The sequence below is a fragment of the Pogoniulus pusillus genome, chromosome 35 (genome assembly GCF_015220805.1).
Source record: "Pogoniulus pusillus isolate bPogPus1 chromosome 35, bPogPus1.pri, whole genome shotgun sequence".
In the NCBI taxonomy this organism is placed as follows: Eukaryota; Metazoa; Chordata; class Aves; order Piciformes; family Lybiidae; genus Pogoniulus; species Pogoniulus pusillus.
The window spans coordinates 8,440,537-8,468,398 of record NC_087298.1 but is presented as its reverse complement, the minus strand read 5'-3'; the positions used below and the strand labels follow the sequence as shown (position 1 = coordinate 8,468,398).

At 41.4% G+C, this 27,862-nt stretch overlaps 1 protein-coding gene across 1 annotated transcript; it reads right to left on the bottom strand.

Moving 5' to 3' along the window:
- Nucleotides 1–7: 7 nt before the first annotated feature.
- PSMB7 (proteasome 20S subunit beta 7) lies at nucleotides 8–26,343 on the bottom strand. Its single transcript, XM_064171317.1, has 8 exons — nucleotides 26,235–26,343; nucleotides 26,040–26,133; nucleotides 25,574–25,671; nucleotides 25,128–25,268; nucleotides 23,611–23,726; nucleotides 16,035–16,093; nucleotides 1,683–1,834; nucleotides 8–234 (listed from the first exon to the last, which is right to left on the bottom strand). Exons 1-8 carry the CDS (start codon nucleotides 26,294–26,296, stop codon nucleotides 123–125), a joined length of 834 nt encoding a protein of 277 aa, XP_064027387.1. The 5' UTR covers nucleotides 26,297–26,343; the 3' UTR covers nucleotides 8–122.
- Nucleotides 26,344–27,862: the final 1,519 nt, after the last annotated feature.

Below are 27,862 nucleotides of genomic sequence, written 5' to 3'. Positions count from 1 at the left end.
CACCATGTAAGTAGGAGAATGGTCAGAGCTCTTTATTCTGTGTCACCTGCATGTTTGTTTCTTATGATGCCAGGCTTCTACAAAACTACTGCTGGTCTCCAGTGAAGCAGAAGGGTGATGGTTCAGGATGTGTCCATGGTCTGTACAGTTTCATCTACCACCTCAATTTCCAGGAGTGAGACATTTTCTGTGAGGACAGCAGTAGTTCCCTTTTCACACTTGTATCTGCCATACCTGCAAAGAAAGAGGTGAAAATTAAGCTGGAAGATGGCACTTGTGTGAAATTTGAGAACTAATCAGCTTTCTCTAGAAGCTTCCTGTACAAGTCCAAAGTAAGTAGAGAGGCTGTGGGAACTGTGCTTGTTGCCAGCTCCAGCGCTCTGAAGGTTCAGAGAAATCAGTGTTTTTAGGAAACACACTGCCTCTAAAGAAACCAACAAACATTGGCCATAGAGGAAGAGGATTTTGGCACTGGGCTGAAGAAAAGCTGCACAACTTATTACATGTACCATAGAAATACATCTTGGAAACCCTTTAGCTGCCTTTGAGGAGGGGCTGTGATTTCACTGCTTCAGCACTTCAGTTCCCCAAGCAACACACCTGAGGGTGCAGAAGGAAAATCTGTCCCCTCCTCTAACTCTCCAAATTACAATTTCATCATCTTCTGAACACTACCACTAGGACAAGACTACATGTTCCACACTTAAATGTAGTCTTGTCCCCAGAGATACAAACTTGAGCACTTAAGACAGAAAATGATAGCTTCAGTCTTACTGTCTTAAGGAAACAATCACATCACTTTGGAGAAGGTGATGCAGGACACTCACATGCTGCACAAGCCCTCCATGTGCATTAAGGAAATGAACAGAGCAGTTAGCTGGGGCTGTGCAGAAATTTTTTTGATGTGCCTTGCCAAATTGAAGAGCTAGGGATAAAATAAAGCTTGAGTTTCTCAGTATTGGAAGTGGTTGAGAGGAGTGTTTGGGAAGTTAGGAATGCATACAAGCATGTTTATTCATACAGGAAGTGGGTTTGGTCCAGCTGAAAAACCTTGTGACTGTTGTGTGTTTAGCTATTAACTCTACCCTGTCCTTTCAGTACATCCTGACATACTTCAGTTTTCAGCTACAGATCAAAACAGTGCCTCTATTGACCAAAAAATCTTGCATATGCAAGAAAGAGCCTCTAGAAATAGACTAAAACACAACCTAGCAGTCACAGGCTGGATTTGGGGAGTTGTCTTCTGACTTTCGGTTTTGTCCTGCAGTGAGTTTGTATTTTATAGAGGCTAAGACTCCAGTGCTCAGTGCTGCTTTCCAAATCCTCACATTATAACCTGGGAGCTGCAGAGGCTACAGCAATGCTACTGCTGCCACACAAACTTCAAGAACACCACAAAACAAGACTTATGTTGCTACCTGGTAACAAAAGAAACCCAAGTATCTGCTCAGTCACAAACTGAACTTCAGAGCAGCCCCTCCGTGTGCTAGAACAGCAGGAAGTAAACAGCTCTCTGTCCTTCAGGCATCAGCCTCCATCAGCTGCTGCTACAGCCACCAAGTCTGTTTTCTTGTTTAAATGAAGTCCACTCTACAGAGCTAAAGATTACTCTGACAAAATTTAGTATTAGAAAAAGGAATTGCTAGGAAGAGGCTGGAGCTCCAAGCTCTAGGAGTACTCACCTCTCCCCCTTTTTGTTGGCCACATCGTACGGCCGGATAAAATCCAGCTTGCTCTTGCTGATGACACAGATATCGATGTTGCTGCCGGAGCCCAGGTCGTTGTATATGCCAGCTGCGATGGCATCTCTCACAAGCTGTTTGGCTTCCTCTTCCTGCAAAAGGTAAAACAGCTGTCAGTGCACAAGTGAAATGTTTGTCCTCACAACCGTGGAGGCTGTGAGCTCTCAGAACAATAAATGAGCCTTTTTAGTCCCCACCATGTACTGCAGAGCATTAACAGCGGTGCTCAACAGTGGGACTGTCTGCAGGGACAGCCTTTTATCCTGGTCATGATCCACCACCCCTAGGACAGATCAGACTTTTAAAGACAGTCAGGGAAGCAAAATGAAGATTTCTGTCTTAATGAACAGAGAAAATAAATTTTACAATTTTTATCTTCCAGGCTTTTCTGCCATGTGTATGTTGCAAGGTCCCTGTAGTGCCCTCAGTGTGACAGCTGCATACAAATTAAAGAGCCACACTAGTTTAGTTACAAGACTTCCCCAGGCAGGGACTATTGAGTCATCCTCTGTAGTACCAAAATGATTTCTATGATCTTGTACCACAGCTTGGCTTGCAGAGTTTGTTCAGCAATCTTAACTAACTGTAGTGCAAAGCAGCCCAGCTCTGTGCTGAGCTAGAGCTGGCCAATTCTTCTAATTCCAGTTCTCCATACACGTATAGAGGAGTTAAACCTGCTGAGAATAGTGGTCAAAGTGGGTGCCTCTGTTAAAATTTGCATTTTGTAATTCTTGCTATTTACATGGGGCGTAAGGAAAATTTGCTTCAGTTTTTTTCTGCTGAACACTTCAGCAATTCCAGAGGTAGCTAAAGTAGAACACATAGTACAGTTCTTTCAGGGCCACAGGTTCAAAGTCAGGTCTGTGTCTCAATTACCTGTCACACAAACATTATCGGCAACAAATCTATGCCAGAGAACCAGGACAGGAAATAAAGCTCTCTTCTGTTGCATCTGAAACCAAGCAGTAATCCTGCACAAGTTCTAATGTTTGCTTTCTTACAGGCTTTGTGTGTATAGTCTCTTAGAAGGGCAAACACACAGCTGCTGAAATGCACATGCTGCAAACAGGGACGTTTGCTCTTTAGAAGTTGTGTAAAGAGCCTGGAACTGGAGTGCAGTGGTGCCAGCTTTGCAGACACAACCTTCAGATCAGCCTCTTTTACATTTCAAATTCAAACTCTCCATTACAATATTAGAACAGATCCTCATCATTCCTTCCCTGCAAGAGGCACAAACATTACCGAGGTGAAGGCGTCAGCAATACACGTGTGGATGTGCCCGACAGCCTGGAGCAGCAGAGTCATTACAGCTGTGCTGGCTCCCTCTACAGACCCAGGCAGGGCTGGTTTCTGTTTCAGAGGGAGTTGCTGGAAGCCACACGTCAGATCCAGTGCTATTAGAAATAATCAGCTGCTAAATCCTTGGCACTGTAACCGAGGACGGTGAACACATCCAGAAATGCTGCAGAAGTTTCTTGTAAAAATCAGGTATGGGCATCAGTTCTTGGCACCTCCACACACCCATCCTTGTGACAAGACACAATGCCACCTGACCAAGCCCTGCAGTTTAGGGTGGGGTCAAGTCCTTTGCCCTGCACCTCTGCACAGGGCACTGTGTTACGTGCCAAAAACCACAAAACCATCCAAGACGTCGTATGTCCTCAGCACCAACAAAGTCCATACACACTACAGGGCAGAGCTCAGCTGTCTGGCAAAAGCATGAAGATTGTGGATTGTGTCTAGATAGATGTACACAGATGCATACACAGACATTTACTCTTCAGCCTAAGTACATACCAGAGCATGTAAGATGCCTTATTTTTTTCTCAAAGGTGTATAAGGAACTTACTTGAAAACTGATTAGAGCATGCCTGGTCCAGAAAAGAACAAGGCTGAAACATCTACCAAGAAATTTGGACTCTCATTTTCTCGAGTCACTTCTGGCAGTTGCTGCTCAGCCAGCCCAACACAATCATAACCACAATCACTCATCACTGCTGTGCTGGTATTTCACACCTTTGAATAGTCTCCTGCCACCAGGCATCATGAAGGAAAGAACAAATACTCACTGACGATTGTGATAAATGCAGCTTTTTAACACTGCCTTTGTTTTCAAAGCCTCAGTGCTCTGCTGATGCCCTGCCACGTGAAACTTCACGATGCTGAGAGCCGCAGCACACCCGATTCAGGCAGCAGCTGCACACACCCCAGCGTACAAGTGCAGCTGAAGAGGAGCCCAAAATTAGCTCAGCTACCATCGTGTCTGCTCCCAGGGCATACTCTGCATTCTCCGATGGCCCCCCAGAAGAGAGCTTGGCAATAGCAGGATTCCTGTTCCAACAGCTTAATTAAGGGATCAACCAGGAGAGGGCCCTTTTTTTTTTTCCCCAGCAGCTTATAGAAATAGCAAGAATTCCTATTTCACTCCCAGTTTTATTAGTATCACTCTTTTAAAAAGAAGCCTAAAACCAACAAACAAAGCCCCCCAACACTTAATTACGCTTTCTACCAAGCTAAGCAGAACAAAAGAGCCAAGCTGTAAAAATAGCTCCTGTGCTTCAGTGGTTTTGGTAATAAAACTGGTGAGCAACTATTTCCTTACTCAACTCAGAGAGGACTACTTTCATTGACTTGCTGCATGCTAAGGGTATTACTATAGTGAAAGTAAACAGAATAAAACAGGATGAGTAGAAACCTGAGTACCAACAGTAGAAGTCTTTAAAACTTAAGTGCTAGCAAACCCAGAATATTTCCAAGCTGTTAGTGTAAGAAAAGCACTGCAAAAACTGAAGCAGACTGATGGGGAGTTGTACCACTCTCCCTTTTAATCTTTTTTAAAGACAACTGTAAATCTGAGAGTTGTCTCATTAATTTCAATTTTATTTACTTAACACTAAGTTGATAGAGAATGGCCCTTGCAGCCAGGAGAGCTCAGCTGTAATTGCACCAAGACATGCACTGTGCTGAGAAAGTCTAAGCTCTAAGTTTGGCTCTTTCACCTGACACAGCACAGGCTGCTTCAGGAACCTGCAATAATTTTAATTACAGAAACCCTGCTTCAGTGCTGGATTTGCTCCTTCTCCCCATCACAATTTAGAAAGATAACCAGAATAGCCGTGAGAAAAAACCCACAACATTCTTTGCTGGAGATCCTGCAGAGGAAGTTCCAGCAAGGACTGCTGGTTTAGAGTCGGAAAACAGGGGGTTAGCACGAAAAGTGCTGACAGAGTCTTAAGTACAAGGGCAGGAATGAGTCACTGTAATAATTAATCTTAAAAGAACAACCTAAAAGTTCAGAGTATATAAAGGCAGCACTTCCTGCTTTATGGTTGCAGAGACCAAGCTAACTGGGAATATCATTCTCTTGGGTCCACACTGCTGCCTAAATGAGATTACAGCAAGAGTGATGCGGTGCAATACAAGGCGGTTGTGACAAGCAGCACTTTATAGAGCTATCTGTTTGTCTCCATCACCACATCACACCATGTGTCCCTGGACTCCAATGTGCAACTCCATTTACCACCACATGACAAATGGGCAGCACTTGTAAAAGGCGCAAAGAGGTCCAGATCAGCCGTGTAATGGTCACCACAGATGTACTGGAGTGCTTGAAGGGGGAGAGAACAGAGCCCCAAGTTCATTAAAGTGACCAGTAATGGATCTTTCAAAATGTGTCTTAGGAATAGTACAGTAAAGGCTAAAATAAATAACTCAGCATGGAAGGCTAATCTGAAATGGTGTTTGATAAATTATTTATAACACAGACAATTGTCTGCATTTAATATTGGTGCTACTAGTAGCATCTTTAAAAGATGATTTATGTGTTGTAATGCCATTAAGCTTTATATGGGCCCACTGCTGGCTATAAAGTCTGCTGAGATTTAGAGAATGAGTTTTAAACTGTCACTGCAGCATCATAGTAGATAGAGCCTGTATTAAATCTTTACTTTAAACCTGTTATCTGGAGAGTTGCATTTTGTAGACACTCAAGAACTGATGGATTACCTCTCCACAGCTGCTATAGTGCAAGTCCCAAACAGCACCAATAAGGAACTTTTACACATTATTCTTGTATATGACTTGAATCAAGTTTCTCTTCTCACTTAAGCCATTTCCAGGCTTCAGATGCTACTGGAGGAAAAAAGAAAAGAGACTTCCCTATAGAAGCTGTGGATATTTCTACATCCCATTACTGTTATCTTTACTAATAGCTTTTAAACAAGTTTGTCATTACACTTCCAGCAGCAAAGGGAGCAGCTGGCAGAGTCGTGTCAGTATTATTTCCTCAACATTTTATACCTTCATGAGCAAGTTAAAACAGGAGATGTCTCTTCCCAATTTAAAAACTCAAGAAAGGTTTTTTCCCTAAATAAAATTCTTACCACCTTCTGCAGGTCACCAGTGTGCTGTTAGTGTGATACATAGCACAGCTCTCCAACAACAAACTATTACCAAGAATTTGAAATACAGAGGACAGTGAATATTAGGACAGAATGAACATCAGAGAGTCAGACAACTTGAGTGAAAATCCAAATAGCACATCAGTTATACAGCAGAATCTTCCCCCCAATTATATAAAATGTAAAAAGTTGATCCTATTAAAGGTCAGAATCTGTAAGACTGTGGGAAAAGAAGTGTGGGGGGAGGTGGGATCAGAAGCTTCAGTTAAGACAATGATAATAAAACGCAGATCTATAAAGGAGTGTTGGGAATTTGGGCCTAGGAAAGTGATACCTCTTGAAGGACATATGCACCTCCAGAAGCATAATTACACTTTGGAAGAGCAATCAGCAGCTACAACATGTGAGAGGAAGTGTAAGCCTGCCTGTTGGGAGAAGTTGTGGTAGAGATCAATATGTAACTGGAAGCAATGCTAAAATCTGCTGGCAAAACCTGAAGAGGTAACAAAATTGAGAAGCAAAGTACTTTGTGTTTTTTTTGAAAGGGGAATTGAAAGGCTCCATTAGTGAGAATGGATTTCTTTTGGCTGCCTTCCGAGGCTGGCAGGGGGCTGGCACCTGTAATTTAAACCACTCACGTTTAACTAATCTTCACCAAAAAAAAACAAGTGTGGGTCTCAAGCAGTATCTCATAAGCTGATGAATGACAAACCTGGCTTCATACTTTTTAAACAGATCTGTGCTACCATCCCAGTAGTTTGCTTTTCTCTTGACTTGCATTCACCTGATCAAAATAGCTTTCTGGCTCTCCACTCACTCTGTTCCTCCAACACTTCTTGTTTGTGCTCTAAACAGTCACAAAAGAATTTAGAGGCAGAACAATGAGATCTATCTCCAAACTACACAAAGCAGGCTATTAAAGTACATCTGTGTGACTGGTATGTAGGATCAGGAGTCCAAATCACAAACCCCACTTGCCAAATGACCACAGCATAAGGAAGCATTTACAAGATAGAAACTACAAGTAGGAGGCTTTAATGCAATGATCACACCAAAGGCCAAGAGTTGTGGACATCAGAATCTATAAGATAGCAGCATCTGGGTAACATGGAGCAGTAGAACACAGAGAAGGGTCTTGGGAACAAGCATCATACAGAACAATGGACAGAAATGACCAGAACGTTCCCAACATGTGATGGGAAAAAGAAAATATCTAAAGATATCTAAAGACTGTGCCCTGTATGGGTACAACATGGCACTGCCTCCAATCTGCTGGATTGCACCTAAAAGCTACCTTGGAATCAAAAAACTTAAATCTACAGGGAAAGAAAAACACACCTTCAAATATTATATACAACTTTAATTTTACTTAACAGCTGTTAAGCAGAAATTCAGTAGAGTCTAAAACAAAGTGAGGAGGGGAAGTGCAATAACTCTCTTGTGTGTTAAATACTTTGATTTAAATAACCTTAGTGATGCACGTTGTATTTTCCAGTACTCTTTCCACAGCCTTATTTAACAAGACATTTAAATGCTCTAAATTCTCAATCATTACTCTAATTCACCTGCAGGAAGGCAAGTGAATGACTCAGTATTTGCACAACAAACAGTCTCAAGGCCTCAAAGACTATTAAATATGATTAGAATTTTCTCTTCAGAACACATGGGCTTCAAGCATTGTAGAGCATGCCTTCTGTTTGGAATGGGGACTTCAGATACTCTTGTCTAAATTCTAACCTCTCTGCAAGCTTTCAAAGCTAGATTTCCACTTAGAAGAAGGAAAACAAAGCACAAAGCAGTTTCAGTTCCACATACTCTTGGTTTCTTTGTGCCACTGCACTACTACCCTGTTCATCACAGGGCAAAATCTGCAGAGCCACTACCACAACCATACAGTGCATTAAGACAAAACTCCAACGTGCTTAAACCCTTGGATTATGAAGAGATCTGGATTAATGTATCACAGTATTATCAGGGTTGGAAGGGACCTCACAGATCATCAAGTCCAACCCTTTACCACAGAGCTCAAGGCTAGAGCATGGCACCAAGTGCCACATCCAACCTTGCCTTGAACAGCCCCAGGGACGGCGACTCCACCACCTCCCCCGGCAGCCCATTCCAGTATCCAATCACTCTCTCAGTGAAGAACTTTCTCCTCACCTAATGTGCTGCCTCACATGACAAATACAGAACGTCTACTTTTGTGGGGAAGCAGCAATCTTCAGCACAACTATGGCATGGGCAGAGTGTTGTGGACAAAGAACTCAGAGCGCAGCACTGCCCCAGCAGCCAGTTCAAACCCAGCAATTCCAGTTCTTACCTATATTCCTTCATTAGCAGATCACAAAGCCAGAGGCCAAGTAATTCTATACTGCAATTGAGGTGGGGTTTGTCATGAAGAGTAGGTTAGTAAATGTTTCTTTTGCTGTTTTCCACAGAGAACTTCCCAAATAAAATACACCTTAGTCCCTGATTCTTATCCTCAGCAATTACAGCTTTTTTCATGTTCTGATGGTAGACGCCTGCAAGCCCAGACTCACCACCACCTCCCCCTTCCTGATACACCACACAAGTATAATAAACCATGTTAATATTTCATACCAGTGTGAAATATGCTGGAGTATCAATTCAACATCTGCTGTCTTTAGGGTACTGGCGTCCCGCAGAGACACTTTCAATTTGTAATTGAGTTCTATACTGAATTAATCAGCAGTTTATCTTTTTTACTAAAATAACGTCTTCCCCACTAACCTGGATTTACATTAACAATTTATGCCAAATTACCTGCCAAGGCTAGAAACTTAGCCGACTCAGAACCGCTATTCAATAGCATTAGCTCCTATGTGTCATGCCTACAATATGCTAGGATACATAGTTGCAGTGGTACTGAATTAAATTACAAGCTCCTCTCACAACTACAGGGGTTTTTTTAATACTCTCATCTAAGAATGGAGATGAACATTCCTTTCATTCCTTTATTCCATCGCTTCTTATGTCTGGGTGAAGTTCAAGGTCTTTTTCTAAGGAGCTGCTGCTCAAAGTAAGAAGAAATTGCTCAGCAGTAAGAGGGGTGAATTCTGCCAGGCTGCAAGTTCTGCTCTGGCAGGGCAATACTCTCAAATCTTTTGTGTTGCTGCATAACCACAGAGTAACACATTGAGCTTCAGCTACCAGCAAGTAGCCAGGTACACAGACCATACAAAAATGACAATTCAAACTAGTCTGTATTATTACCACACATTAAAAAATTCATATCCAGCAATAGCACAACTGCCACCAAATAAAGCAAATCTCCCTCTATAGGACTACTTTTACCTCTGGAAAAAAATGATGGAAGGCAATGAGGGTCAGTATTTTGTTGAGAAAAAGATCTTGGGCCATTTGGGTCTTTTTCCTAATACACCAAAATGCTCTGTAACACTTACTGGCAGGCAAAAGCCTCCCCAACAACTCCTACCTGCCTTCCACCCTCTACCTTGCTCCCACCCACTCTTCCCTACTCAGATAGGAATCACACTATGCCTCTGCAGCAATCACCACAGGATCAGCACTCAGGCTTTGTGTCACCTGAAACATTTTGCTGGATGTTTTGCCTGTGTTTTGCAGTTGTGGAGTTATTCAAACAAACAATTTAAACTGGAACACCTGCTCCTGAGAAATGCATCAAAAATAATTACCTGTCCTACAGCTACCCTGTGCAGGGAAGTGATCTCTTAACACAGAGGCTTGCTTCTGACTAGCTTGTCCACATTACTACGTACAAAGTTTAAGTGTTACTTTCATGAAGGTGATGAAATTGTTGCTCGTTGTCATCCAGCAAGGCCCAGTTAAAACTCGGGTAAAAATGTATTTCCCTTAGTACAGTCTAAAGAGAAAACCAGAAGGAGGTGCTACTGGTAACTCAGACCGATGTTGGCAGTTCCCCACTTGATTTCTGCACAGGAATTGTGCCCTGCCAAATTCAGAAAGCACACCTCAGAAACTTCTCCAGCAATCCCAGCCACTGCAGAGCACATGAAGCCAGTACACTTGAGATCAGCCTCCCATTTCTGGTTTAACCTTAGCTTTGCAAGGTTAAATTGCAATTCTGTGAACGAGGGAGAGCAGCACTACCTGTCCAACCTGTCCCACAGATACCAGGTTTCCACAGAATGATTTTAAGCTCATCTCGAAATTTACTATCAGCCTTTGTTTTCTGGCTGCCTACACTAACACCTGGTACTTAACCATACAAATTCAAGACTCTAAAGGAGACAACAACACAGGTCTGTAGACAACACATGAAATCCATATAACCATGGGCCCTGTCAGAAAAGGCAGTGAAGAAATGCCACTGCCTCAGTTATTGTCACTGGGTGAGGAAATAAACAGATACACAGAGCGCACAAACACTGAGTACTTACTCTTGCTCATGGAGTCAGATTCCTCCCCCCCTCCATTTACTTAATCTCTGTGTTTGACACCACCAGGGGTTCAAGTATCTCAGGCAGGCTCTCCAGCTTAACTCTGATAGTCTGGCTTGATCTCTATTGTCTGCTGTCTGAGTTCAGCAGACAAACCTCCCAGCAAGTGGTCACCTTCCCATGGAGCCATTAAACCTCCGACTGTCAGCTGGTGGGATTAGCCTGCAGACTGCCACACCTGAGCCCTGTGGCAGGGACACAGGCATTTTGATCACCATCACTAATGAATACAGAATTCATATGCAGCTTGTCATTGCTCTTGAGCCCCGAATCACACAGATGCAGGCTAAATAAGACTGATGAGACAACTACTGTTGAAGATTAGAGAGTTTTGACAGTTTCCAAAAAAAGCTCAGTATTAGTGTCAGTAGTGAACAAACAACTAATTCCACCATATTGAGGGACAGTAGGAAATAGGAGCACAGAAACATTTGAATGATCTGTATGTCAGCTGCTTAAAGATGGAAGAAAGTGACATGTTTTCATAATATTTTGTTCTATGCCTGGTGCATTTCTTACTGAAATAAGAGGTGCATGGTGAAAGTTGCACTTAGGTTACTTTTTACTTCAATACAGCAAAGATAAGCACACATCAAGCACTTGGAGAACAGCATTCTCCATGCCTCAGCTTCACTGTGGGGATACACAGCTGCTCAAAAACATCTCAAAAGCCTAGCAAAACCAGAAACAAAACTTTGGTTTAGAAAAGCCTGAGTCTACACATTTTCCAACTTGAAGTTCTTTTCTTTCTTATACTCCCTTTGTGAGCACACCTACTCTGACAGCTGCAACCACTCACCAAAAGGTTCCTCCCGCTTTTACAGAGGATTACCCCAGTCTGCCAGCTGAACTGCTCACAAGAGTGCTCCCTAACCTACATTTGTCAAAACCAAACAAGTTAGCAAAAGCAACCATTGCAAAACGATCACAGTTGTGCTGGAGAAGGTATAGGCTGGATGTTAGGAGGAAGTTCTTCACAGAGAGGGTGACTGGCATTGGAGTGGGCTGCCCAGGGAGGTGGTGGAGGCACTGTCCCTGGAGGTGTTCAAGAAAAGACTGGATGAGGCACTTGGTGCCATGGTCTGGTTGACTGGATAGGGCTGGGTGATGGGTTGGACTGGATGATCTTGGAGGTCTCTTCCAACTTGGTTGATTCTATTGATTCTATGATTCAAAAGGAGACCTGGCCAACAGGTGAAGGAGAAAAGAGCAAAACAGTTTTGGGGACAGCATGGCTGCTGCCAGAGGGTAGATGCCCTGGCTCCAAGTGGAATGTAGTCAGAACAGCCTCCTCTTACTTTTAATTTGTTTTTACTCCTGCAGAGTATTTTGTTTTCATTCAGTATCACTTCAGTTGCTGTCACACTTTCAAAAAACTGTGAGTATAATTTCCCCTTTTTGGGGTGATCCAATTTAGAAATAAACATCTACATTCTGCCATTTTTTTTTCCACCTACTCTCTACCCCTGGACTCGTTACACTAAGATTTACTTCCCTTTCCCTGCAATAGTTCTGCTTTCTGTGGCTTCTACAGATTCTCTTCCTTTCAGATCTTTTTATTAACCCTGGCTGTTTTGATGAAATATGGAAAAGAGGTAAAGTTACAAGCAGTCTGTTTCCTTGCTTAAACATGAAGTTCTTGTCAGAAGGCTACAACATAGCCTCACCACACATCAAGTAATTCCTCTGCAGACAAAAAGCTTCTACTTCTCAAACAACAGAAATCAAATAGCAGAATAAAATAGACAATACTCCCCTAATCTCCCTAGGAATTCAACAAGAAGAGCATAGATAAACCCAGAATCACAGTATTTAATACTGTAGACATTTTTTCCCCAGACCACGACGGTTTCCACATCCACTGACTCAAGAGTATTTCTTTACTGCTCTAACACCAGAAGGCATGAATGCATTTGCAAAAAAATCTGCCTGTAAGGTTTAAAAACCATGTGGCTACTATTGAAACCCTATTGAAAGAAAAATTGGCTGCAATGAAAGATCTAAGCTCAAAACACTCTATTAGATGTGCTGTTCTTCCACTTAACGTTTTTTAAAGTAGATCTATAGCTGCCCATATGACAGATTAATATTGTTCCACAGTAGTTAGGTGCTTGGCATTACATTTTTGAAGCATCTACAGGCCTTCAGGGCTGAAAGTGTTCACATCTTCAGCAATCTATAATGGTTCCTCTAGAGGCCAGCACTTGCTTCATAATGAAACATCCCTCCATAAATCAGACGGCAGAAGTGGCACTTGGGTACGTCACCATCTATCTTAGCACTTTCTCTGAAGGATCCTGGGTAAAGATCATCTCCCGGCATTGCAACCAGGGAAAGGACCATCACAGTTGGCATTGATAAAGCATGTGCTACTTAAATCTGAAGACACACTAAGTCTATGGAAAAAAACACATCCTGCTGGTGTTAGCATGCCTCAGGCAGTGGTAGAAGCTTCAGCAACTCATCTTCAAAAGGCAGAGAGCCAGGGCTTTAGAAACCTGCAAAAATTGGCTAAGCCTGCAGTCTTCTTTTTTTTTTTTCTCTTTCCCTTTTTTTTTTTTTTTTTTTTTTTTAAGTTGAGCATCTTCAAAGTCTATGATTCTAACTGTAGGGCACAGCAGCTGCCACTGCAGATTTGATCCTCTCAGCTTTTGGCAGCTCTCAACTTGAAATTCTAGCAAAAGAATTTTTCAAGTTGCTATTATTGCCTGTCATGGATTTATAAATATTGTGCACTATCTGCTGTGGCATGGCTCTCATGGGACACCAGTGCATGCCAAAAGCATAACAGAATGAAAAACAGTTCCTATTCTTCAAATAAATGCTAATTTTTTTAACTGTGCTCACACGATGCGTTTGGTGATCAGCTTCAATAGTACAGAATATATATCAGAGGCAAAAAAGCTGATTGTCTTTTCCAGTAGTATTCAGCTGCTACTTTCATTAAGCTTGTTTAATTACATTCCAGATGCTAATTTGCAAGTCGATACCAGAGGGTGCAGGACAGTTTGCCTTTGAATCTTTTTTTTTTTGCTGTGATGTGATGGTCTTGAAGCACACCACTACCCTCCAGTAGCCCTAGCAAGATATTCTGACAATTAGTGCAAAAGAAAGAGGTATTGATCTCGACAGAAAAATATTAATCCTCTACCCATTTTATTAAATTAATCTCCAGGAGTTTTAAGTTTAGCATTTCACTGCAATTTTTTATGTAAAATATACATAGTATGCTTCAGATGTGATTTCACTGCAGCATAAATATATTTTGTTACTTTGATGGAAAAAAAACCCACATCTGACTTAGAAGGTAAATATATTAGGCTGGCAGCCACAACAAAAATATGTTTAAGAGTGCAGTTGAGCTTTGTCACTTGAAACTTTGCTGGTTTAGCGAATGCAATTACTAAATTTTTATTAGAGTATCTAGCAAAAACAAAGGAAGGGTTAAGGTGCATGCAAGTCTCAAAGATCTAAATATCTATTTCTACAAATTGGTAGACTGCACTTCTACAGGCTTGTTAGAACACTGAATATCTGCTGCCATTTATGGTTGTGTATGAAGACAATTTAATTAAGATGACCTTTCTAAATAGGAAAAATTGGAGATTTACCAGGTTTTTGTGCCTTTTTTTGGTTGCTCTTACACAAAGACTGACTCCAAAAACAAGCTTGAGAACTAGCTGAGAATAAGATGAATTTTTTTCATAGCAGAGCTCTTTGACATTTGTATCTTTGAAAGTGGATTATTTTGCTGTAGCTGTTGATTCCAAGGATTTGTAGCCTGTGTTTTCAGAATGAATAGCACATAATGCCAAGAGCACAGTCACACCAGAGGTTGGAAAAAGAGACTCTGTCATTCTCATAGCAACATGAAGGGAGATGAAAAAAGCAGAATCTACCTCTATCTAGCAGTTCTTCCTAGCAGCCATCTAGTGTAATGCTACAGACAGAAAATACTCAAGTGCCTAATAAAAATATTCCAGTATTCCTGAGAGTATTCATAAAGATGCTAGAGGCCACAAGGCCAGAGTGTCACATACTGCCCACAATGCTGAAGCAACACAGGGATTCTGCAAATTCTTGCATTCTCCTCATTCTATACACCTATAATTATTCCACCTATACAGACTGAAAAGGAGCCAGTTACAGGAACAACTGGAAAACTGCATTTTGCTGAGTCCTAATTAGTTTAATGGAAAACTCCACACTGGGTTTGTGTTTTGGTTTAGATCAATTGGTATTACATCACCTTTCTTCAGGAGATGTAACAGGGTATGACATGATTTCATTGATCAACTTGAGAGGAACCCAGTGGACTTATGGAACCATCACCTGAAAACAGCGAAGCTGAAGGTACATTATAAAGATGAGGAACTTCTGAAGACCTTCTTTTGAAACAAAGTAACTGTTGCCTATTCCATGTTATTCAGGGGTACTGAATCACTGTAAGATGTTACATCTGCATTTTAGGCTGCAACAATTGCAACTGTTAGTCTTATAAGTCATTTTTAACGGGTTGCAGTTTCAATTTCGGTTTAATTCTCATTTATTTTTATTCCAAGGTGAAACTATTAATCAGAACGAGAAGGAGCATTCAGAGACAGTCTGAAGAGATTAGTGTGGTTTAAAAGAGAGTTTGACATGGCTAAGGCACTTTATAAAACAGGGTTACAAAAAGCCCTTTAATTGTTTTGGATTTTTCTCATCAATTGTCTGCAGACAACTGGAGGTTTTGTCACTCAGTTTAAGAGGCACTGAGCACAGTTTAACTAAGGGTAAGTAAATACTAGAGATAATACCAAAATAATGCACTGCATACATCCATAACTGAATAGCTTATCCTGGTCTTAATCATGACACTCCAGCATTCAGCCCTCCTGAATTATTCTCTATAATGAACACAGAAGCAGTTTTCCATTTTTATCAAGATCTTCAGGAAAACACAAGCAACCTACCACCTTAAATCTTTTCATAATCAGCTGTTAAAAGTAGCTATTAAAAGTGCAGTTACTAGTTCTAGTTACACTCAATCAACCAGAAATCTAAGTGGTTTCAAGTACTAAATATTTTTTTGTTGATTTTACAATCATGCATTTTTCACAAGACAGAGAGGATTGGCTACTGACAGAAAATCAGTAATATTGGCTATGCAGGGGTGGTTAAATTCCTGAAGTCAACTGTAATTAGTAAGTTGTAGGTGGAAAGCTTTCACACACATTGAAATCACACTAGTGTTTCCATCTATAAATTTGCAAGCAGCTGTATTTCTGTAAATTTTATTCATCAATTTATTTGCAGTAGCTGACATCACCACATTGAAGAGTTCAGGGAAACTAAAGTAGATGAAACTTTTTAAAAGCTTCAAACCTCTTAAAATCTTATGATCATGAGGACTACTGAGGTTTAAAAAATAAAATCAGATTTCTTACCTCCATGTCAGGTTTGTATTTATCTTCAAATACTGCCATGGCTGCTAGTGATCCAGAACCTATGGTAACAAAACAAAGATACTTAAAAAAAATATTACCAATGTACTGGCTAAAGATAACAAATATAAGCAGCACAACCCTAACTACGTCTACCTCAGCTTACTATACACGACGAAGTTTCTACCATCTTCAAGTCCATCAACTAATAGAATCTTAAATGTATAGCTGCTGTGCAGACTTATCACAATCCTTGTTCCAACAGCCTTTTTTTTTTTTACCCATAAGATATGAAAATGAGGTTAGAGAATTAACCAAATGCCAGTTGGTAATTCCTACTCCTGCATTTCTCCTGTCCCACTTTCGTGCCTGGCCACATTAGAAGCTATGTCACTTAGTACTAAGACACTCAGAATGGATTGCTTTAACAAGCTGCCCTGCCACAGTCACCTTTACACGTGGGGATGAGTAAACCCACAATGGTAACAGGGAGCTGGCTGTTGCCACCAGATTATCTCCCGTGCCTACACTTTTAAACAGTTTATCAGGTGTTTACTTAATGCCATTATTTTTTACACTCAACAATAACAGCTGAATAGACAAAGTGATAGATATAAAAATCAAGAGTTTGATGCCACTTCTCTTAAAGGATTCAGTGGCAGTGCAGTATTGAACAGGAGCCATCTCTACCCAAACACTGTAACTGCAAGTCCTACAAATGTGCTTGCTGTAAATTAACACAAAAGGCAGGCTGACACTATTTGAAACTGTAAACTTGCTTTGTTCAGAAAGAGAGAGTCCTCGGGAAGGTATCTTGTCTGTCTGTGGCCCTAACCATATTTCAGAGAGCACCACTTTTGGGGAGTGAATAAAGTTACCTGCAATTTTTTACTCCAATTAGAAGATTTTTTGGCATTTATTACTTTTTAACTTGTTTTGCATACTGCTATCTGTTTAGCTGGGTCACAGAGAAAGCCATAGTTTCTATTTAAAATGATTTGTGTACATCGCTTGACCACCTCAATGGTTTAGCAGAAGAAAAAGGCAGCGATTAAACAGTTTCAAATGAGGTGTCCTGCTGATTTTATCAAGTCTGCTGAATGTATAATGAAAAAGGAGAAGCTGACAGTGACACTGTTGAGAAAATACAGACTGCCTTATCTGAACCATTTAAGGAGGTCCAATTATAGATCAAATTTAAAGGGTAGAAACAGCAGATTTACAGACACAAATCAATGAACATGGTAATCCCAATGAATATGACAGATATTCCTGTTACAGAATATTGCTGTGGTTGAGGATCATTACCTTTACAGTACCAAATACATCACATCTAAAAGCAGTAGGACACTCTAAGTGTGTACTTGTATTACAGGCAATGACTATTCATTTACACCTCGGAGCAATACAGGACTCCATTTTTTAAATGCGGAAACTGGGAATAAAAAGAGATTTTGAAGCAGCTAACAGCAGAAATGAACTGCTGATACAGACAGCTGGTATCACAGAACAAATCACAGATAAAAGGAATTTTACTGGTCCTTCAAACAAGGTCAAAAATGTGTTCCAAAACAAATACAGGGCTCGAACCAAAAAGTATTTCTTCTTGTGGAATGACACAGGAACATTTTTAATGAGGGAGAAGTAAAAATAATCATCTGAAATGGAGTCTCAGACTAAGACCACATTCTTATTAGACCCAAATGAAGGCCTACCATGAATAGCATGGGAAGCCTCAAAATCACAAAATCTACAAGGGCCCTCTGAAAAAAAAAAGAGCATAAAGACTAAAAAATGTGCAAGAACAAAAGTATAAAAGGCAGCACCTGACAGAAATAACTACAGCAGCTGCCGAGCTAAGAAAAAGCACTCTTGATGTCTTAAATCTTCTACTGACAAATAAGAATTATCAACGACACAGATACTGCAGTAATCTACATGGCTCAGACTGGATTCACTCCTCCAGCTCCTTTTGAAAAGAGGTTTCTGAAAGAAGCCATGGGCAAGATCTCAGTGACTTACAAAGAAGAAAAAGGTGGAGGGCACAGAGATGGGACTACACCAGCCCTTATGTTGCATGACCTGAAATCCTTCAAAGTGTAATTGTTTAGGTAGAAATTATCTCACTGTGCTACCAAGTTGCGAGTAAATGCCAAATCTCATGGTAACTTCAAGTAAATACATTATAGGGCTGCCTGCATTTAAGTTTACAAAGAGCTGTTGAAAGTGTTAATTTGATTAAACCTACAAGTAGACATCTACATATGAAAACCAAGATCCCAAGGAGGTTCTAACAGAACAGGAAGTAATGCTGGAAAAGCTGAATACACTCATTTGGTTTTCCCTCTACTGCTCATAAATTCTGAACATAAGCTTTATAAGCTTGCAATTTAAAGGTGCCTTAGCAAAAGTCTCACAGCACAGCTAAGCACTCTCTGGAAGAACAGGTTTTTGTAATCTTAAACGGCACAATGAAAATTCTTCACTCTTACTAGCACCAGATGCAAACGCCATGTTTTTAGAAACACAGAGGTACACTTCTGAGTTTCTCCATCAAATCATCTGCTGTTTGACAACCGCAATACAAACTGTTTTGAAACATACTGGTGATGTGCATATATTCACTTGTAGCACATTAACTAAAAGAAAGCCCTCAACAGCTATTCCCACTGCTGGTGGACTGAGGCCTTATCACTTGACTGCCCATGCAGAAATGCAGAAACCCAGCAGCAGACGGTTGCTTGTGAGCATAGTTGTGAACCCCACTACTCAATTATGCCAACTCCCCTCAACTTGTCAAATCCCACACGAGATCCAAACAACCCCACAATGTTCCATGCAGTCCAACAGACTCGTGAAAGCTATGCATTGTAACAGGAGAGCTGGCAATAAAATCTGTGAACTTAAGTAAACACTGGCAGCATGGTTTTCTTATTGCAGTACCCATAAAAGCACAGAAAACTTAGATACTAAGGGTCTGTGGAAAACTTGTTTGTATGTGGGGAAACAGCTGTTCTCTTGTCCATACATTCAGTGCCAACCAATAATTCACTTTTAACAAGCATGCTTTGCCTTAATGTAGAAACAACCTTAACAATTCTCAAACATGTAGAGAAAGATACAATTCAAACATTGCCAAACACCATCCATTAAATGGGGATAATGTTCCCCCTCGTACGAACAACAACTGAAGTCACTATCAGTTAGGATTCGGCATTGCTAACCTCAAATCTTTTAAGACATTCAGGAAAGCTGCAAGATGATAAACCATTAAGTAGTGTCTTCAACCGAGCTCAAAGTAATAGCAAACCAGGTACTTATCTTAAAGAACTTTACTTTGAAGGTGTCACACAACCAATGCAGAAATAGGATGTTCTCTGGTGTTTGTTTTTTTTTAGTGTTGGAACTTTAACTCTTCTGTGTATGAGCAATAAGGGTACTAAAGTATAATAGGTCAACTCATCGTTTGTAACATTCAGGAAAATAGCCCTTCAGGTAGATTTGTGAAAATCATTGACTGCTATGAATGGTTACACTTCAACTGCCTTGCAAACAGCCATCAAGAAAAAAAGAAAGTTGTATCAACTCAAAAGAATTTATTATGTATGCATTTTAAATACAAATATTCAGGAAGTTAATTATGTAGCACCTAATAGTGCCAAACAAATTACAAAGAACTACAGAAACCGAGATGCAAAACTCTATTCTGATGCAAATGCTTTTCAGCCTAATAATTAGCATGGACCAGGTAAGTTATGAGCCCATAAGAGATTTTTTTCCCCCTCTTTAAGAAACATTGGTCATTTCATAAGTTTTCATAGCCAAGTTATTTTAAAAAAACTCATAAAAATCTGGAGTCAACTGCAATAAACTTGCTTTAAAAATCCCATCTGGTCTTTTCTTGAGCAGTTGTACCACTTCAGTATTGACTTAAAATGAAAGACAATTATAGATACATAGCAAAAAAAAAAAACCACCCTCAGCTGACAATTTCCACCATGTTTTACAACTGCAGTAGATTTTCTAAAACAGATGAACTGGATCTTTTATAGTAGGCCATTCACTGAAGACAACTTATTGCTAAGCACAGTCCATTTTCATCAGCCAAGGTCCTGTTTGCTCCCTCAGCCTGCCACACCAGAGGATGTACAGAGCCTTGAGAGAGTAACATTTAGCACTTCCTAATCCATCAGTGTCAGGGCTCCCTGACAGGGCATTTATTCACACACACTCATTGTTATTCAATTCGCTGTTCATTCTAGGTAAAAATTCAGTGATCTCCACAGTCCCATCGATTGGGATCATTTTTCACCCAGGTTCCTGGCTGAGGGGCTGGGTCTCAGCAGTGGTAGTGCTTGCTCTGCAGGATGACACTGCCAATGCGTGAAGAGCTGATTTATGAATATGAAGCAACACCAGTACCAGGGGACCAGTGTCAGCCACCAGAGACTACTGGAACATACTTACTGTTTCCAAAAGCTGAACTACAGGCTTCAACTGCTTTAATTTTATGCATGCATTTCATTATAAGTCTTGGCCAGAAGCTTTCCTAGACAAGCCAAGCAATCAGACAATCTTGCATCGTTTGCTGAAATCCAATTTTGTCCTTTGTCAGCATAAACAGTTTAATTTGATGTTTTCACTCCTGAGTAAGCACTGAGTAGCTTTTAAATCTCCCTTGCAAGAGAGGACACTGCTCTGTACCTCCACAAACACACTCCAGCATGTTAAAACAAGCTAAAATCCAACTCCTCAACCATCTTTCCTATTTACTACTAAACTTTCAGAAGTTAACAAGCAAAAATACCTAACCTGATTTAATAAACTGCTCTTAGGACATCTGCAGCAAAAATAACAAACAATAGATTTGTGTAAATAACATCAAAACACAATGCCAACCACTACCTCCGATTTAACCTGTGATACTTTTCTTGCTGTCTCAGTTCTTTCACTTATATTCATAAACTGATCTTTTTACTAAAATATATCCTAGGCACTGGAAGAGTATCAGCATGCTGGATGTAGAAAGGTAAAGGACAGTTATGCTGGGAAGGGCTTTTGTTTGGCAGCATGGCCAAAAGTAACATGTAATCACCAGACACAGATGTGGTTCAGCTGAAAACAACAGAGTTTAAGCTACAATGAACTTAGTCCATTCGTTTTATGCTTCCTACTTTTTTTGAACTTATGCTGCTGCTCTGTTATTTTTGTGGAGGGAAAGAGGAGTGGCCAGGATTTTCAGAAATGCCATCCTTTGAAGCTTTAAAAGCATAGGCATGAAAACAACCATGTACCTAAAGGAAACTGCATGATTTTATTCAAGCAGTCAACTGCTAGCAGCTCAAACCATAGCTTTACAATTTACTACAATATTGGGCATAAGGCAATTAAAAGAATCAGACATTTACTTTTTATGTATCAAAGGCTAAACAATGACATCACATGACTGTTATACAGATTTCACTCGCCAAGTAATTTGCCAGTTCCTGAGGTAATGGCACCATCTATGGGTCCAACACCACCACTGCACAATTTCCACAAGTTAATCACAGTTTTCATTGTAGTTAACCAGATGACTCCATTAAACAGCTGCAGTATTTCAGCAATAACAAGATACAGAGGGAAAAACCTTAACATCTCCAAGAATATAGTAAATAGGTGTTTAGGTGTTTCTCTAGAGATGCCAACCACAGACACGGGTAGAATCTGATTTACTAATCCATTTTCAGATCAACCTTTTTTTCTGTTATTTATTAGGAATCTCCATTACACTTCCACAGCTCTGCCAAAACCAAGTTTTCATTTAAAAGTCACCCAAGTCTCAAATTAAATGCAAGTCTGAAATAATACAGTGATGACTATCACTTACATTTAATTTAAGACAAACACATTTGCAACCTTGGTTATGTTTGGAATTTTTCTTTTTCAAGGTACATATTCTCAGTAGGGCATTAGCCTTAAAAGCCACAGATGAAATTGCTGAAGAATATTAGTAGCTTGGAAGGTCCTAGTTTAATCTCTTACCAGTCTCTCAGTGGTACTTCTTACCATTTTTTACCCTTTAATTCCAGATTACTGACTATAAATCACAAAAGAACTCAGAATTTATCAAACAAGCTATTGAAAACACCCCCTTTGCCAGAGACTTGTCAAGTTCTGTAATATTTCAAGATGTGTGTGTCCTTCCCTTCAACAATGCATTTGTTATCTCCCTTCTCAAAAACATATGGTGATGGTGCTCATCAAGTCTCTCCAAGTCAAAGTTTATTTTATCTTATTAATTCAGGATTCATAACACAGACACTCTCCAAATATCCCTCAATAATTGAAAATAGAACAAGATGTCTAATGAAAGAAGTTATCTATAGGATGGACAAAGAATAGTTAGAAAACATAGGAGGAAGGACAAGTTGAAGTCACAAATCAAGATTACAAAGAGTTTGTATTCTGGATATACTCATAAAAGGCTCCAGTTGGGTGGCTTAGCAAGATCACAGGTGAAGGCCATGTGCTCAAGAGTCACTTCCCTACTTCAAATTATTGCTACTGAAAAGCAGCATAGAGTTCAAAAGTTTAAGTCTCTCCTGCTAATTGTTCTTCATCTCCTTCTGTACAACTGGAATGTTGCAAATTGAGCAATGTTTCTGCTTTTCCAGTAAGAAAGAAAAGAACTCCAGAATAGCTATTTATAATTTGTATCCTGCTACCACCAAGTGCTTATTTCCACATTACCCCACGTTCTTTTTGTATAGTCTAAAAAGCAGCAAATCAGAATATCTTTACCCAGACTGTATTTCACAATATATCCTGAGCACTGCTTTTTAAATGGGCCTTGGGAGGGTACTTCCTAAACGCCAAAAAAAGCATGAAGAAACGTGTGATTTCAGCTTTCAGTATTATCATTATCCTGTTACTGCTATTACAGAAGATGTTACAAAGAGTTGGGGTAGTAACACTTGATAACCTGATGGCTAATATCAAGTTGATCCCAGTAACAGAATTAAACTTCTCCATGGAGAAGCTCCATATAGTACTTAAGACCAATTACTATATAAAGCAAGTAAGCCACATGTTGCTTCACCACAATGAAGCACCTTGAGTCAAACAGCTGCTGCTTGAAAGAAATATATAGAAACACACCAGTCCTAAAGGAGGAACGAGACACATTTTTGTCCCAATGAAACTACAGAAGAACTTAGGCAGAATGTAATTCCCTAAGCAAGATTTCACCTGAACTATGAGTTAGGACTATTTGTAAATCAAGTTTCTAAGGATGTTCTAATTACTTTAACAGCATTTTTTTTTAATATCACAACACTGGGGAATGCACACAGCAACTTTACTAGTATCAGGTCTTTGACAGCTTCACTGGTATAATAGCTCATGTTTTTAAAGTCTTAAGAGAAGAAACAGTGCACCTGCCTTACAAATATGGGTACAGCTTTATCCTGGAAGTCTGAGGTTTGTACAACTCCCAGCAAATTATGAAACCTAAGTAAAAACACTTTAAATAGTGCCTTGAAACATCCACTCTTTTAACCTGGCAGTTGTGCTACAATACTGAGGGAGCATCACTTACCCATGGTGACGTAAGGCAGTTTGTCAGTTGATCCATGAGGATATATGCAGTAAAGGTGAGGTCCTGTCACATCAACTCCCCCTAAAACCAGGGCAGCACCAATGTAGCCTTGATACCTATGAGCAATGTTTACAAGTGAATCTGAAAGGCCACAGTAAAGCTGTGGTTCATTAACACCATGCATGCATGTGAGATTTTTCCCACAATTACACCAGGTACACCTCTCTACTAAGACAATTTGTACTGTCCATAAGCAGTACTTTAAATTGACATTGATTAAAACATGGTATATTTCAGGATCAAAGAGAACAAGCTCCGCACAAGCAAGTAGGCTGGATGATACATTTGTGCTAACAGGGAAAGAATTCAAATGGGGCTTGAAATCTTAAATGAAATTTCTGTATCTGTAATTAAGTTTTTATTCAGACTTCAAAGAAAAGCAAGTTCGCCATTTCCACCACGGCTGCATTAGCTTAATTTGTTTTGTGATGCACTTTAAAGAAAAAGCAAATTTCCCAGAAATGCAGCACTAAGTGGCTGAGCTGAATCATTGTTGCTTATCTCAGCCACTTTATTGCACAAAGCACATCCTTTCCACTGCTTTATTTCACCTTCCTGGAGGCTTTCCAATAGCTTGAACAATGTATCTTTAATCGAGTACACACGTTTCATTCTTTCCTTCTCTTTCAACAGCAGTTTTATTTCTGCAAAAGACAGTACTAACTAACTGTACAGGGACACTTAAAAGCTTGGAGAGTATGCCCTCCATCCAAGGGAGAGTTCTGCATCGTGCTGCTAGCTGAGAAGTTCAGCTGCCACTGACCAGTCAAGAAATCAAAGGAAATTTCAGGATAGCTAAAGCACAACTTCCAACTATTCTACTCATTTACTGCACTGTAACACCTGTGGAATCCTTTATTAACAGCTGTAGGCTTCAAGTGGTTGAACACTTTGAAAATAAAATTCATTCTGAGGTAATGATTGTCTTACAAGTCACAAAGAATCAACCAGGTTGTTAGAGACCTCCAAACTCATCCAATCTAACCTATGGCCCAGCCCTATCCAATCAACTAGACCACGGCACTAAGTGCCTCATCCAGTCTTTTCTTGAACACCTCCAGGGACAGCGACTCCGCCACCTCCCTGGGCAGCCCACTCCAATGGCATGAAATTCTCATCTTTACAAGCTTGCACATTACAAGATTATTACTGGTCCAGCCATCTCATCAAAGACACAACAAAGATGGGCATGAGCAAGTTTAACAAACCATTGTCATTTTATTTCTGGCTTGTAAATACTAGCAAGAAGGCACAACTATAGTATCAATGCCATAAAACATTTTTCTTCCCTTTCATCTCAAAAGAAGCAAATGAAGCAAAGAGCAATTATTTTATAATTCCTAAAGCCTTGTTATGAAGATTAAGGAGGCCAAGGAAGAATGCTCCTTCATAGGACCTTAAATATTACCTGAATGTTTTAAGGGCATTGTAAATAAACAAGAAACCAATTCAGTTACCTGAAGAGCATTTGCTTCAGCATTCGATTAGCTGTGACAACTCTTGGAAGCCGTCCAGTAGATAGTGAATGGAGTTCCAGATTGGAAGAAATCAACTGAGTTGTCATCTCAGTATCTGCAGCTGTTCCTGCACCACAACAACTGGAAAACATGAAAAGCAGTTTAGGAAAAGGTGAGGACAGAAGAAAAATGTCCACTTTGTCCAACAAGAAGAAAATATTCCATTGCAAAACTGAAGAAATTTAGTTCTCTCTTAAGTTAGTATCTTCAGAGCATGAGACAAGATAGCCTGTTTAAGAGCAAATGAAATGCCAACAATCTCCAAGCCTTAGTAATGAGTTTTCATTTTAAAGTACATCTTAGTTTTTCCTGTTTGCAAAGAACATGGCTAAAAATGCCAACGTTATTACCAACAGCACTACATAATAAACAGTTTTAATACTTACTAGATATTAGGGGAAATGAAGTGTATTTTCGAACAGTTCTTGTCAGCAACAACCATTCCCTCGGTTGCTCTCGTATCTGCTCCGAGGACTATGCCATCCTACAGAGGGAGAGAACGATTCTCAAAACCTCGGTCTCCAAAGCGGACCTTCCCAGCACCGAAGCGAGGTCACCAGGGCCACGGAGCGGGAGGCCGCAGGAGCCACCTTGGAACAGGCCGAGGCTCGGAGCCGGGAACGCCGAGGATGACTCAGCACCGCGGAACCTCCGCAGTGAGCCATGCCGGCCGCCGCTGCCCGAGGAGGCTGCCACAGGGCCGAGACACTTCTCCATGACACTGGCTCCGGAGTGAGGGGCGGCCGCGCCCCTGCCCCGCTCGGCCCCGGCCTGGGGACGACAAAATAACCCGGCCGCCAGCCTCCTACCCGCCGCGAAGCGTCAAAGAGACGCGCCCGGAGCCCGTCTCACCTTGAAGACGATGCCGGCGATGGTGGTGCCCGTCTTACGGGCGGTGGGCAGCCGCAGGCCCTTCTGGACGAGCTCGGCCTCCAGCAAGGAGTTCCTGAAACACAAGGTGGGAAGTGAGGCCGGCAAGAGGGCTTCCCCCCGCCATAGGCCCCGCGGCCACTCGGACCCAGCCCTAGCATCCCGCCCGAGCCTCACCGAGCACAGTTGTCGAAGCTGAAACCACCGCTCGGCGCCTGCAGCACGGACACCGCCGCCATCTTACCGCTCCGGCAGGGACGGGCGGTGCCTGCCGAGCGCTTCCGGGTCACGGCGCGGGGCCTGGGGCGACCCCGCCTGTGCCCGCCGCTGTCTGCGCCCGCCGCTGCCTACCCGCAGCCGGCCACAGGGGGGCGCTGGCCGCGATGGCGGTGCTTAGAGTCCTGCCGCCGGGACGAGCTCTCCGGAGTTACCGACACCGACTCGCGGGCTCGGACATCCCGGCGGGCGCGGGCGCGGGCGCGGCTGTGGCTCTGCAGCTGATGTGTGCTTTACACCACGCAGGTGGTCCCGGTCCGTGCATAGCCCCGCGCCTGCGTGCGCTCGTCCGGCGGCGCTTGTGCTTGGGCACAAGACTGCTTGGAGCAGGGCAGGACAGGACTACGCGAGATGCTCCTCCAGGCTTCCACTGTGCTTTCGTGTGTACACTGGGGCTGCGTCGTTATGCCTGCCTTTGCCTTTCTCTTGCCGTGTATGAATGGAAGTGATGCTGTGCTTACTGGGTTGTGGGTCTCGTCTAACGGATTGTCTATAAAGCTCGGAGACTTCTAAAGAAAATGAAAATTGGTGAAAAGGAGGGGAAAAAACCCCAAAACTTTTATGTTTAGATCATAGAATGGTAGAGGTTGGAAGTGACCTCTGGAGATCATCTAGTCTTAACCTTCTGCTGATGCAGGTATGTCTGTATCGGGTTATCCAGGGACACATCCAGGTGGGTGTTGAAAGTCTCCCGAGAAGGAGAGTCCAAAGCCTCTCTGGGCAGCATGTTCCAGTGTTCCATCACCCACTAAGTGAAGAAGTTTCCCCTTGAGTTCAGGTGAAACCTATATTCTAATTTGTCCCCATTGCCCCTTCTCTTATCACTGGCCACCACTGAAAGGAGCCCAGCTCCATCCCCAGACCTCCACCTTTTAGATGCTTATATGTGTTTATAAGGTCCTTTCTCAGTCTTGTCTTTTTCAGCCTACAGAGTTGGGCTGCTTTGAGGCTAATTGGAATATTTTAATCCGAGAAATCAGATTATTGGCTGTGAAAAGAATATATAGTGATGTCTAGATTACCCATTTGTTCTGCTGAGACATATAAAAGGAAGGGCACAAACACAGGTAAGACAGTCTCTGCCTGGCTTTTGCCATATTAACTCTGCTGCCTGGCCCTGCACATTTTCCAACTAATCTTTCTGCTTCTAACACCTCTTGCTGACCTTTCCAGATCACCTTGTACATAAGGGAGATTCTGAGATAGGGGAGGGGGTGGAAAGAAGGTGGAAGGGTGTTTGGGAGCCACTCCTGGTCACTCTGACTGCTGGGAGGGGTCTTGTATTTCTGTATTACTTTTACCTTGTACATAGCTGCATATAGTTGTAAATATCTGTAATATATTGCATTTCTGTGCTTGTAAATTGTGCTAAACGGTGAATATAAAGCTTCATTCTTTAACTTCGAGCTGACTGAGTTTAGTCTGGATGAATCCTTGAGGTGGGGGGCAGGTGACACCCAGGACCACTACGAGAGCCTTACAAAAAATCCCAAACCCTACAGTTGTATGAGGAAAAGAAAACCTACCTA

Coding starts and splice junctions, on each gene's coding strand:
- PSMB7 (XM_064171317.1), bottom strand. CDS start 26,296: ATGGCGGCGGTGTCCGTGCTGCAGGCGCCGAGCGGTGGTTTCAGCTTC. Junction 26,134..26,234: donor AGCTTCGACAACTGTGCTCG/GTGAGGCTCGGG, acceptor CTTGTGTTTCAG/GAACTCCTTGCTGGAGGCCG. Junction 25,672..26,039: donor TCGCCGGCATCGTCTTCAAG/GTGAGACGGGCT, acceptor CTCCCTCTGTAG/GATGGCATAGTCCTCGGAGC.